General features: G+C 49.2%; 1 protein-coding gene across 2 annotated transcripts in view; it reads left to right on the top strand.

Moving 5' to 3' along the window:
• Nucleotides 1–11486, top strand: part of GAB2 (GRB2 associated binding protein 2) — a 93306-nt gene that overhangs the window by 73900 nt on the left and 7920 nt on the right. The window contains exons 3-9 of one of the 2 annotated variants that reach the window (XM_036405491.2): nucleotides 1946–2186; nucleotides 4862–5448; nucleotides 6491–6585; nucleotides 7302–7584; nucleotides 8584–8674; nucleotides 9982–10084; nucleotides 10936–11061. In XM_036405491.2, the coding sequence (XP_036261384.1) occupies nucleotides 1946–2186; nucleotides 4862–5448; nucleotides 6491–6585; nucleotides 7302–7584; nucleotides 8584–8674; nucleotides 9982–10084; nucleotides 10936–11061 (1526 nt within the window). The remainder of the gene's footprint in view (nucleotides 1–1945; nucleotides 2187–4861; nucleotides 5449–6490; nucleotides 6586–7301; nucleotides 7585–8583; nucleotides 8675–9981; nucleotides 10085–10935; nucleotides 11062–11486) is intronic. The other variant, XM_036405563.2, reaches the window with a different exon arrangement.

Raw genomic sequence — 11486 nt, forward strand, 5'->3', positions numbered from 1 at the left:
AGAGGTGACCTTCATACTGGGATGGGAGCACAACACCAACCTGTCATCCTCACCATGCCCAAAGAGGCTTGGCCAAAGCACAGTGCCATGGGCAATTCTTGGTGCTGATTCAGAAGGTGGCAAGATGGGGCTCCTGAGGGGCACTTTGGGTACAGCACCCCTATTTTTGATGGCAGTGTGGGTTTGGGATCTCTCATCCTGGTTAATCTCAAAGCACTCAATTTGGAATTTTCATAGCTCTCAAGACTCCTTTTCCAATGGGGATCATTCTGCACTGCTATGGGATAAATATTTAATAAGAATGAGGGTCAAGACACTGTTTTGTCCGGGGACACTGAGATGGCCATTTACTCCCATGAAGAGCCCCAGGGGATCTTTAATGCCCATGCAAAAAACACAAGAATCAGAGTTTTAAGCTGTCATCCCCCACCATTAATGTCAATGTTAAATATTGATCCTTTCTGTGTTTAGCACAAGCCAAACAACACAGTCAAGGCAGGCTCTTTGGCTTTTATTAATGTACTTTTTGTGCACTGGTTGAAGTTTGCAGTAACACCAGGGAAAAAATGTAGCAGCTGTGAATGAGCAGCAGACAGATTGATTTTGTATCTTGACATGATTCAGAAGTTGGTGAAAAATCACCCTGCATGGAGCTTCTCCTTGTCTGAGCCACTATAGCCACTTTGTAGAGTGTTTTCTCATTTCTCTGTAGCATAAAGGAGTCAGGTGCAAAATTTTTGGTAGGGTCTGGAATTTGAGGGAAGGAATGGAAAAAAAGAGGCTGGTAATCTATAAAAAGTTGCTCATCCCTGTGTTGGAGCATAGATGCCTGAAGTCAAATTTGAAGAGCTGGTGAACATCATGTCAGGGAAACCTGAGATCCATCCCCAAATAGGTTGTGGCTAGAAAATGTGTGAATTTCCCCTTTTTGTTGGGGTTTGGGTTTTTTCTCTGTTTTGTATCAGCACCAAATAAATGTAAATCACACTTACTATATGAAGTGTGACTTGTGCAAACCACAGTGAGTGGTTTTCACATGTCAGGAGTGCATGGATGGTCTTCTGCGTCTGTGGTCTTCTGCAACCAGAGATGGATCAGCATTTCCAAAATATTCTGCAGCTTGTGGGTTTCCTGGGTGTTTTGGTTTTGTTTTGGCTTTTTTGGTTTTGGTTTTGTTTGTTTGTGGTTTTTTATTTTATGGGGATTTACAGCTTGGCTGTAAAAATTCATCTGTGGTTTGAATTAATGAAGCGCACTTATGAGAGGGCTGGAGTAGCTGGGTGATTATTCCTGACTTCTGAGATATTCTCCATTGAAATTAATTTAATATTTTAAAGTCTGTTTCTCCTTGAGCAGGGGAAGTGGGCACTAACAGTCACATCTTGGGTCTGCATCCCTTTAAATTCACAGAAAACAGCAGCAACTCTCTGGAGGTCACAAAATCAATACAGAATTTGGAAACATGAGAATATTTTTTGTCTTTGCTGTCGTTATGTCCATCTAGATTCCCACCCTATTCCTCAGTTAACCCAAGTGTAAAGGAATAGCAGTGATGCCCTTACAAAGAGGGATGGAGGTGACTTGGGTCACATCTCACTGCGGTGTGAAAGCTCCTCTCTTTTAAATCGGGTTTAACAACCCACTGAGCTCCCCATGAAATAGGCTGACATCCTGCAGACATCCCAGCAAGCCACTAAGCATGTGACAAAGTATTATAAAATTAGGAAATGTGGTTTATGATAAAATATAATAAATATTTATTTCCATACATGGTGCCTGTAGTTGCATATGCTCTGAGTAGAGAAGCTGAGAGGATCCCTTGGAGCCATGAGCCATCCACAGTGACCTCCATAATTCCAGAGCATTTATGAAAGGAAAGCGCTGGGAACACGGGATGTGGGGTAGCTATGTCTGACACTCACAGGTGTGTTTCCTCCCTGCACAGACACCCTGAGGAGCATTGCCTCCATGAACCACGCCCCGCGCTCCTCCCCGGCCGAGCTCAGCAGCGCCAGCCACCACCTGCTGCGAGAGCGCAAGTCCTCAGCGCCGTCCCACTCCAGCCAGCCCACCCTGTTCACCTTCGACTCGCCTGCCAGCCACCTCCAGAGCACCCTGTCTGCCAGTGCCCCCCAGGACTACCTTTTCCTGCACCAGTGTATGAGCAGAAAGTCAGAAAATGCAAGGTATTGTGGCCCATCCACTCAGGAACGGCTGAGGGGAGGGCTGGGTGTGAGTGGCTCAACCCACCTCGTTCCTTGGAGGTCTGCAAAACCTATCTGGAGAGAAAGTCCTGAATGATGGTCTCATCTCATCATGGTTGGGAGGAGGTCAGAGTGGTGACCTCACAAACTCCCAGCTTTCCTGGCTTTTCAGGTGGTGTTAAAAGCTGGCTGAAAGGCCACACTCAGAGGGTGGTGGTCAGTGGCATGAAGTCTAATTGGAGGCCAGTCCCTAGCAGTACCCCAGGGGTCAATACTGGGTCCAGTTCAAAGGGGCATGAAATTGCTGACGGGCCTGGAGCATCTTTCTTAAATGGAAAGGCTGAGAGAGCTGGAACTGTTCAGCTGGCACATGAAAGTCTCAGGGGTATCTCCCCTGTAGAGACGGTGCAAAGGGGATGGAGCCAGGCTCCTGTCAGTGATGCCCAGTGCCAGGGACCCGAGGCCATGGGCACAAACTTAAACACAGGAGAGCCCATCTGAACATCAGGAAACATTTTTTCACTGTGAGTGTGTCTGAACACTAGCACACGTAGCCCAGAGAAGTTTAGGAGTCTCCATCCTTGAAGATATTCAGAAGCTGTCTGGGCACAGTCCTGCCACAGCCCTAGGTTGCCCTGCTTGAGCAAGGGTTTAGACCAGATGACTTCTACAGGTCCCTTCCAACCTTAACCACTTTGTGATCCTGCAGGCAGGGCCCTGATTCCAGAAATAACCAAATAACCAGAAAAAGGACAAACAAAGGGATGGGCAGGGTTTGCCCTACCCTGCTGTTCACCCCTTGCAGAGCTCGCTGGCTTTCATGGCAGCTGGTGGTGCACGGTGTGGGATTTCTGAGCCAGCGACAGTCCCCGCCTCCAGACCCAGCCGGTTGCCTTAAATAGCGAGGAGTTTTTTTGACGTGGAGAGTTTTGGCTCGCAGGAGCAGGCAAGGAGGGAGGGAGGGAGAGACAGTCGGAACCCAGCTGGCGTGAGTGAGAGCAGAGCTCAGGCTGCATCCACTGGGCTTTCCTGCTGCAGCTGACTTTCCCTACTCAGAAAAAAACAACGGAAAAAGGCTCAGAAAAATTAACTTCAGATAGAGTTAATAGGACAGTGTTTAAAAAACATGGTCCTCTCACACTCCAGCTGTGAGGATACGTAAAATCCACTCTCTGGGAACCTGAACAGGGCTGGGACCTGGAGGAGAATGGAGCAAGCACCAATGTTTTGGTGAGCAGAAACAAACCTGGCCAGTGGTAACTTCTGCAACTGGGCCAGAGATAATGCTCTGATCAATGCCCAGTGCACAGGGTCAGGCTGCAGGACTGCTGGGAATCCCTCCCCTTTCTGCTCTGGAGCTCTTACTTTACTCATCCATAAAATGAGGATAATAGTAGCTAATTGGCAGGCAGTGCAGAATAATTAACCCATGAGATGTTTCAAGTTGTGGACCAAAAATACCCTGACAGAACCGAAACCAGTTCTGGGTGGGCTGAGGTCCAAAGGTGGCAGGGATTCGTTTGTCTTATCAGAGCATCACTTGCTTTTCTCCCTAAATAAACTCTATTTCTGAGCGCCATCTCGTGCTGGCTCCATGAAACAGAGTCCCTGTTGTCCCTGCAGAGTTATCAACCACACCAGAGCAGTGTAAACCAGCATCTCTCAGCTTTTCCCAAAGGACTGGCACTTTCCCAGTGATTTCCCACAACTGGAAACTCTCCCTATTACCATTTCACTTTTTCTCACCACAGTGGTTGATGCAGGGCAGAACTTTCTTCTGAGGGGGGTGTTTACATGGGGCTGGCTGAGCCCTTTCTGACTGGGAGAGTGTGATCCTCAAAAGCCTGACCCATGTGCAGGATAAAGCAGGGATAAAACAGGAGATGAAGTACCTTGAGGGGAATCAGCAGAGCAGCAGTGGCTAACCAGGAGTTGTTAGAGGCCTGAGACCTCTGTGCTTGGCCCCTGTTTTGACGAGTCCCCAGGCATGACCGCATGTACATCGAGGAATCATTACCAAGGCATGGACCTAGTGACCGCACTGCCCTGCTCACCCTGGACAGTCCAGGACTTTTACAAATCTGAAATTAGCCTTGATGTTCATTCCTCCCCCTGTGCATCAGGGCTGCAAACCGCAGATCCCAGCTGGGGACTTCTATTACCTCCCCATTGCTTGTCCTGTGAGAGGGCAGGATGACGACATGGCTGGAGACCTTGAAATAATCCCCATCAGGAATTTTTTCAGACCTTCACACATTTGCAAGGCAGAGGTGAGATGAAATCTCCCTCCTGAACTGCAGATGGGCAGTCGAGACATGATGGCAGTGCTGGCAGATTGGCACTTTGCAGCTGTGTCCTGGGATGTTGTCAGCTGGTGTGAAAATTGCCCCTTTGGAGAAATTTATGTCTGGACAGAAGGCTCATTCTTGCCTATGGCCCTGTCATGGAGCTGGGTGCATGTACCTCTCACCTATGACAGAGGCATTTTGACAGTGTTTCAGTATCAAGTGGCTTGTGGGCATGTTTGGAGGGGTCTGAGGGGTTCTTATTGCTCTGGGGCTGGGCAGTGCAGGTCAGTTAGGTGACATACAGAGGGAGCAGAGCTCCCAGAACCAGCTCTCCCCCCATTCCAACCCCTTTCTCCTCTCCCTCTGTAGGAGTGCCAGCTTCTCCCAAGCCACCAGGTCTGCCTTCTTCATGCGGAGTGACTCGGCGGTCCAGAAGCTCTCGCAGGGCAACGGGCACTGCATGAACGGCGTTGGTGGGCAGCTCCACGGCTTTTACAGCCTTCCAAAACCCAGCCGGCACAACTCGGAGTTCAGGGACAGTGCCTACGACCTCCCGCGCTCCTTTGGCTCCTACACCCACCCCAAGTCGAGCCTCACCAGCTCTGAAACTGATAATGAGGAGGTCTACACCTACAAGACTCCCAACAACACCCTATGCAAGGAGTTTGGGGAGCTCTCCACGGACTCCTATGACATCCCTGCCACCCCACTCTCCATCTACCAGATCCCCAGGACATTTACACTGGACAAGAACCACAACGCTCTGGCTGTGGCCGCCAGCGACTCACCCGCTGCGCCACCGCCACGGCCCCCGAAGCCTGGGCAGACAGAGCCACGCTGGGGCAGTCCACCCCAGCGGCCCCAGCCTGGTGAAAATTTAGGTCTCACCCCCATGGCAGCCACCATTCCCCGGAGAAACACGCTGCCAGCAGTGGAGAACAGCAGACTGCACCGAGGTGAATTTGGAGGTGGGGACCTGGGGGTGGCTTTGTGCTATTCAGCAGCCTTGGGTGGATCAGTCCCACTGGGTTGTGGTAGGGCTGGGGTGCACGTGGCATCAACCAAAACACAGAGAAACTCTGCTGACCCAGGATCTGGCCCTGGTTTTTGTATTCAGCAGGAATGGAGAGGCATACACAGAGTTCTGCCCACCAGAGCTGCTCAGCTGGCTCTTGGCTGTATTGTACCTTAAACCAAAACCCCAAATGAGCTTGCTTATGCAGCCCTTTGCCAGATATTTGTGATTTTGGCCACTTTTAGCTTACCTTTGCTTCAACTCATATCCGGGTTTATCAGAACATACTTCAGCTTAGAAGTATGCCTTGGTTTTGCTCACAAAGGTGGGTGTGCAAAACCTGGGATGTCTCCAAAACCCAACAATCCCAAGTGCAGCAGAGCCACGACTGCCATTGGCCATGAGTGGGCTGAAGGTGTACATGCCCTTTCCAAACCTCGTGCCTAGGATGAGATAGTTGCAAAGTAACATAGAAAGGTGGCTGGAGAGAAAATGCACTGTAAATTATACACACAGCTCTCTGAAATGCTTCTTCCATCCCCTCCTGCCTAAATGCCCACCCTTAGGCTGAGATTCATGCTCACCAGTAAACAGACTGGTCTAAGAGCTTAGCACCCATCCTCCCCTTCCTGGAGGCTGCCAGCCTTTACATTTACTGAGCAAGCTCTAACAGAGCTTCCCCTTAACCCAGTTTTGTCACCATGATCTGCATTATCTGACACCTTTACCCCTGGGATTTTGCAGCACTTCAGCAGAACAGGGTTAGTCTGCACGGCACATGCAGTTGTGCTGGTGCATCAAAGAGATGCTCATTGGGAAGGAGCATAGCAGAGAGCCTGTGACAAGCTAAAGACCATGTCTTCTCATCATCATCTCAATCAACAAGAACAGATACTGCCCTACCAGTGCCTGGATTTTGTTTTCAGGGACCCCTTTTTGTTATCAGCTGTGGTGGGACACATGAATCTGTGGTTGTGTTGCAGCTTCTTCCTGTGAGACGTACGAGTACCCTCAGCACGGGGGCGGCAGCGCTGTGCAGTCAGTCGAGTCCATGAACGATGGATACCACTCCTACCTGGTGAGTTGGCCTTGGTGTGGCCACCACACCACAGGCACCACTTTCACCTTACAGATTCAGAGACAGGTTGGTTCCAAGTTGGCCCTCACAGCCCAGTCCTGCAGAGCTAAGTCAAGAAGGGGTCTGTTAATGGTTTCTGTTTAAACCATGGTGACCTGCAGAGAACAGATGGGGTGGCAACCATCTAACCCAGCATGATGTGCAGAGCTTTGCTTACACACAGTGTATCTGCCTGCAGCTTTGGCCCAAATAAAACTACCCAAGAGTTTGCCTTCTTCCTGAAAGCCTGGGATGCTGCTGAGCTAAATTTTGACATGTAGCCAGAACAGCCTCTTTTGTGCACTTTCTAAGATTTCCTGAGCTGGAAATGACATTAAAGCAACCTTTCATATTCCATTTTAGTCACAGGACACAGCCTAGGGAAGAAAGACTTTCAGGTTAAGCATGCTTCTCCAGCTCACTCTGATCATGAGAAGGTGCTCAGGTCTGGGTGATGAAGACCTTTCTGAAAACTCAGGATGTTGCAATGTCTTGGAAAGAAAGGAGGTAGACCCTCTCAGTGCAAACTGATGTCCAAGGAGGGGACAGATCATTCCTTCCCTTTGTGCTTAGATTTTAGAGTGAGTCTCCCCTCAGATGTTGGTTATGATGAAATGAAGGGTTTGTAGTGGATGGGGTTGAGCAGTGCCTGATGCTCACAGCTCGTCCTCCCCCAGCAGGCCAAGGCAGCGGTGGCCCGCTCCCACAGCACCGACTCTGAGGACAACTACGTCCCCATGAACCCCGGTTCCTCGCCCCTAATCCACGCCGAGAAAGCCAATGACAATGCCCAAAGTCTCTACATCCCCATGAGCCCTGGGCCGCATCACTTTGACCTGGTGGGCTTGTCCTCGGCCACCCTTCCCGTGCATAAAGGAGGAGCCGTGGCTCAGTGCCACCGGCGGCTGAGTGAAATCCAGCCCCCGCCAGTCAACCGCAACCTCAAACCCGACCGGAAAGGTAAGAACCTTTGGTTGTGCACAAATCTTTCCAGGCATCCTTCTGTTCTCCTAATACTTCAGACTACATCTGTGAAGTTCTGTCCAGTCCCAGGTGGGGTGAGCTTTGCTACTGCCGGCACAGTCAGACCTTCAGATGTCCCCCATCCTCTTCCTCTTTCAGAAGCTCTGTAGTGCAAATGTAGCTTTCATGGTGCTTGAACAGTCCGTCTCAAACCCTTCCAGGCCTTTACAGGAGATGCATGTCACAGGCAAGATTTCACCCCCTTGGCCTGCACCCCTCCCTGTGCTGCACCCCAAAATCTCAAAGTTGTATTCAGATGACACAAGTTTTTCCTACAGTTTCCTACTGGCTGGTTCTAGGCAGTTCTTCCTTCAGGGCTCTGCTGACATTCTCCAAATCTCTCCCTAATCCATTGTCTGACCAGGTGGCCAAGGAGATCGTGACGAGGAGGGCTCCCATCTCTAGGGTGTCAACACCTAACCTCATGGACACTCCATTCAAGGGCTTGGGTTGGAGCATAGAACTCTTCCACCTTTTGAATCATCCATGACGAGAAGAGCTTTTATCTGCTACCCTGCAGATGTCCTTTTCCATTCCCTATGGGAATACACTCCACACAGATGTAGTTCAGGCGTGGCAGAGCCTGGTCTTGTCCCCATCTAATGCATTAGTTACCATAGATATCTAATGAGTGGTTTTGGGGTTTGGGGATTTTTAGCAGATCTCTATTCCCTGGAAGGCACATCCCCCTTGTAGGACTACCCATCCACTTTGGGGCTGTGGAGCAGAGGGAGAAACTCACTGTTCTCCCACAGTTCTGGCATAAATGAGCACAGGGGTTTTGGTTTGGAGTATTTGTCATCAGCTGGAGGGCTGGGGGCCTAATTAGTAGAATGGGAAGTAATCAACCATCTGTTGAGGGCACTTTAATACCAGTCATGGATGCTGAATTGCAGGAATATGCTGCCTCTGAATAAAGGCTTTTCCCCTCCCCAGCAAAGCCATCACCGCTGGACCTGAGGAACAACACTGTCATTGATGAGCTTCCCTTCAAATCACCAGTCACAAAATCCTGGTCCAGGCCAACGTGAGTAATGGCTGGGAGATGATTTCTTGCTTTGCTCCAACAGCAATTCTCTGGTCTCATTCTTACTGACATTCACAGGTAGCCATGCTGTCACCTCTGCCATGGATTAAACATTCCCCACATCGCAGCTGGTGGCAGGAAGGTAAATTCATTTAGGTTGGGATTTCACATGAAAGCCCAGCATGTGACTAACAAGATAATTAAGATCCCTTGAAGACATTTCCTGTTTCTGGGATCTGACAACTACTGGAGAGCCGTAGCTCTGACCTGGGACCTGTGGTCCGCCACGATTCATGATTCAGCTAAGCCAGACCAACTCAGCCACGCTGTGTGGGGGGCATGATTTCACATCCAAGCTATTCCCCCCCAAACCCCACTGTCATCTAAAAGCAGAGGGTGACTCTCAGGGTCTGACCAAGCCGTGTTTTGATTGCCTTGAAAGCAAAGCTTAGCCTGAAGGAAGTCTGCAAAATTAAACCAAAGCACTTCAGAGCTATGTCTGCCAGCCAAAAATAACAGGATTCGCACAATTCCAGCTCTGCTACTAATTCATGGTCTGATGTTGACCAGTAAAAGGCAGAAGCAAAGCTTGGCTGCTATGACTCCTCTAATAAATTGGATTGTGTGGAGACTGACTGCAGGGCATGAACGCTGTGTGCTGAAATCACTGCGCTGGGAAGCAGCAAGCAGGGTTTGATTGACAAGAGGTCTGACCCTGGAGAAGCTAATGGATTTTTCCCCTATCAGCTAATCATATGACCCTGCTTTACTGAAAGGCAACAAATAGCTTTTTGAGACACGTGCTTTAATGCCAGAAGCTGATTTCATTATTTTGTTCGGTATAATTAGATTTGGCCAATTGAAAGAAAGACAATTCCTCGGAGGATTTGTTTTCCTGCAAAAAATTTGGATAGGGCCTGTACGGTAAACAAATCCTGTTGCTGTGGTGGGGTTGGAGGTGAGAGGCTTCACCAAGGCTGCCCCTCCATCCTCCACAATTAAATGTTTCCTGAGAGATGAAGGAGATTGTGGAATCTGATTTGTGTAGATGAGAGCAGGAGAGTTATAGGTACATAGAAAGCAAGGTGTTAACTAAAAAATTCTAGAAAGAAAAGATTGAGAAGACCAAACCCAAGGATCTCCAACCCATGGAAAGGATAGGCTGGAGAACCTCAGCTCTTCCTCATGCCCAAACTGGATCACAGTGATGGTTGCAGGCATCAGGAGCTGCCCCCTCCCATCCCTCCGTGGCAAAGGACAAGCAGGACCTGCAGCCCTCAGTAACACCTCACCCCCTGTCCTTGCAGGCAGACCTTCAACGCCGGCTCTCTGCAGTACTGTCGCCCTGTCTCCTCCCAGAGCATCACCAGCACTGACTCGGGAGAGAGCGAGGAGAACTACGTGGCCATGGTAAGGGCCCCACAGCTAAGATAGATGGTTCTGGCAGGACATACAATCTCCCCAGCTCTGCAGATGCATTCCTAGCTTGTGATGTGGAAGTGCTCAGATAGTACAGTGTGGAGTACATCCTTATGTGCATCCCTCAGTGCACAAAACAGGGTGTTTCCTTCTGAAGACAACATGTCTCATTGGAGCTTTAAATGTGTATGAGAGGAGAAACATGTATCACCCACTTTGCCAGGAATTAAGAGGGGTTTAAAATTTATAAGACTGTCAGGGTGTATTTTCCTAATTAAGGTTGATTTTTTTCAATTTTTTTCCCCTAATAGCTGCTGACATCATGTTTCTGTGGGAGCAGGGGCTATCAGAGCAGAAGCAGGGAGTGGCACTGCTTACAGGGAGGGGATTTTGTCTGTTTTGGTGAAGCTACTGACTTGAAGCATATTTTTGAGGCTATGTAACTAATGGGGCAGAGGAAATCTGTGCTCTGTGCAGCATGGTTGTGATTAGCAAAGATCCCAGAGCTGGCCTGGCCTTGCTGAGGTGTGGTTCTAGGGACATACCAAAGCCCACGTCTCCTGTCAGGCATGTGAATAAAATCAGCACAAAGGCAGCAGAGCTGCTCTGATACATGAAATCAAGAGCATGAGACTTGAAATATTTGTTAGCACAATATACAGCATTTATAGTATCTCAGCAGTTCTTGCATATCCTTGTCCCAGAGGCAGGTGAGCAAATATCCAGGCTGTTTTAAAGGTGCCTCCAACATGTTTCATTTCTGGATTTGTGTTAATTTCCTTTTTTCTTTCTTCCTTCCCACTTTAATCCTCATTATCTCTCCTGTCTCTTCCCTGCATTAGCAAAACCCCATTTCTGCTTCTCCTGTTCCTAGTGGTACCAACAGCCCAGCGCCTAAAAAGAGTTCGGGGAGTGTGGATTACCTGGCCCTGGACTTCCAGCCAAGCTCACCAGGGCCACACAGGAAGGTATGGGGGATTTTATAAACTTCTGAATAAAAAGTGATGCATTTTTAAGGGGTTCTATGCACATTGGCAACAGCATGGTACAAAGCCCAGACTGTGGTCTCAGGAATCGCTGATGCTCAGAGGGCTGAGCACCTCTACGATGGAGGCAGGCTGAGACAGGTGGGAGGAGGAGGAGAAAAGGCTCCAAGGAGACTTTAAACCATTTTCCAATGCCTGAAGGGCTAAAAGAGAGGTGGAGAGGGACTTTTGACAAAGGTATACAGTGACACTAAAGGGGTAATGGCTTCAAACTGTCAGAGAGCAGGTTTGGATTAGATATTAGAAAGAAATTCCTTACTATGAGGGTAATGAGGCACTTGAACAGACTGCCCAAAGAAGCTTTGGTTGCCACATCCCTGGAAGTCTTCAAGGCCAGGCTGGATGGG

Source organism: Molothrus ater, chromosome 2, assembly GCF_012460135.2.
Source record: "Molothrus ater isolate BHLD 08-10-18 breed brown headed cowbird chromosome 2, BPBGC_Mater_1.1, whole genome shotgun sequence".
In the NCBI taxonomy this organism is placed as follows: domain Eukaryota; kingdom Metazoa; phylum Chordata; class Aves; order Passeriformes; family Icteridae; genus Molothrus; species Molothrus ater.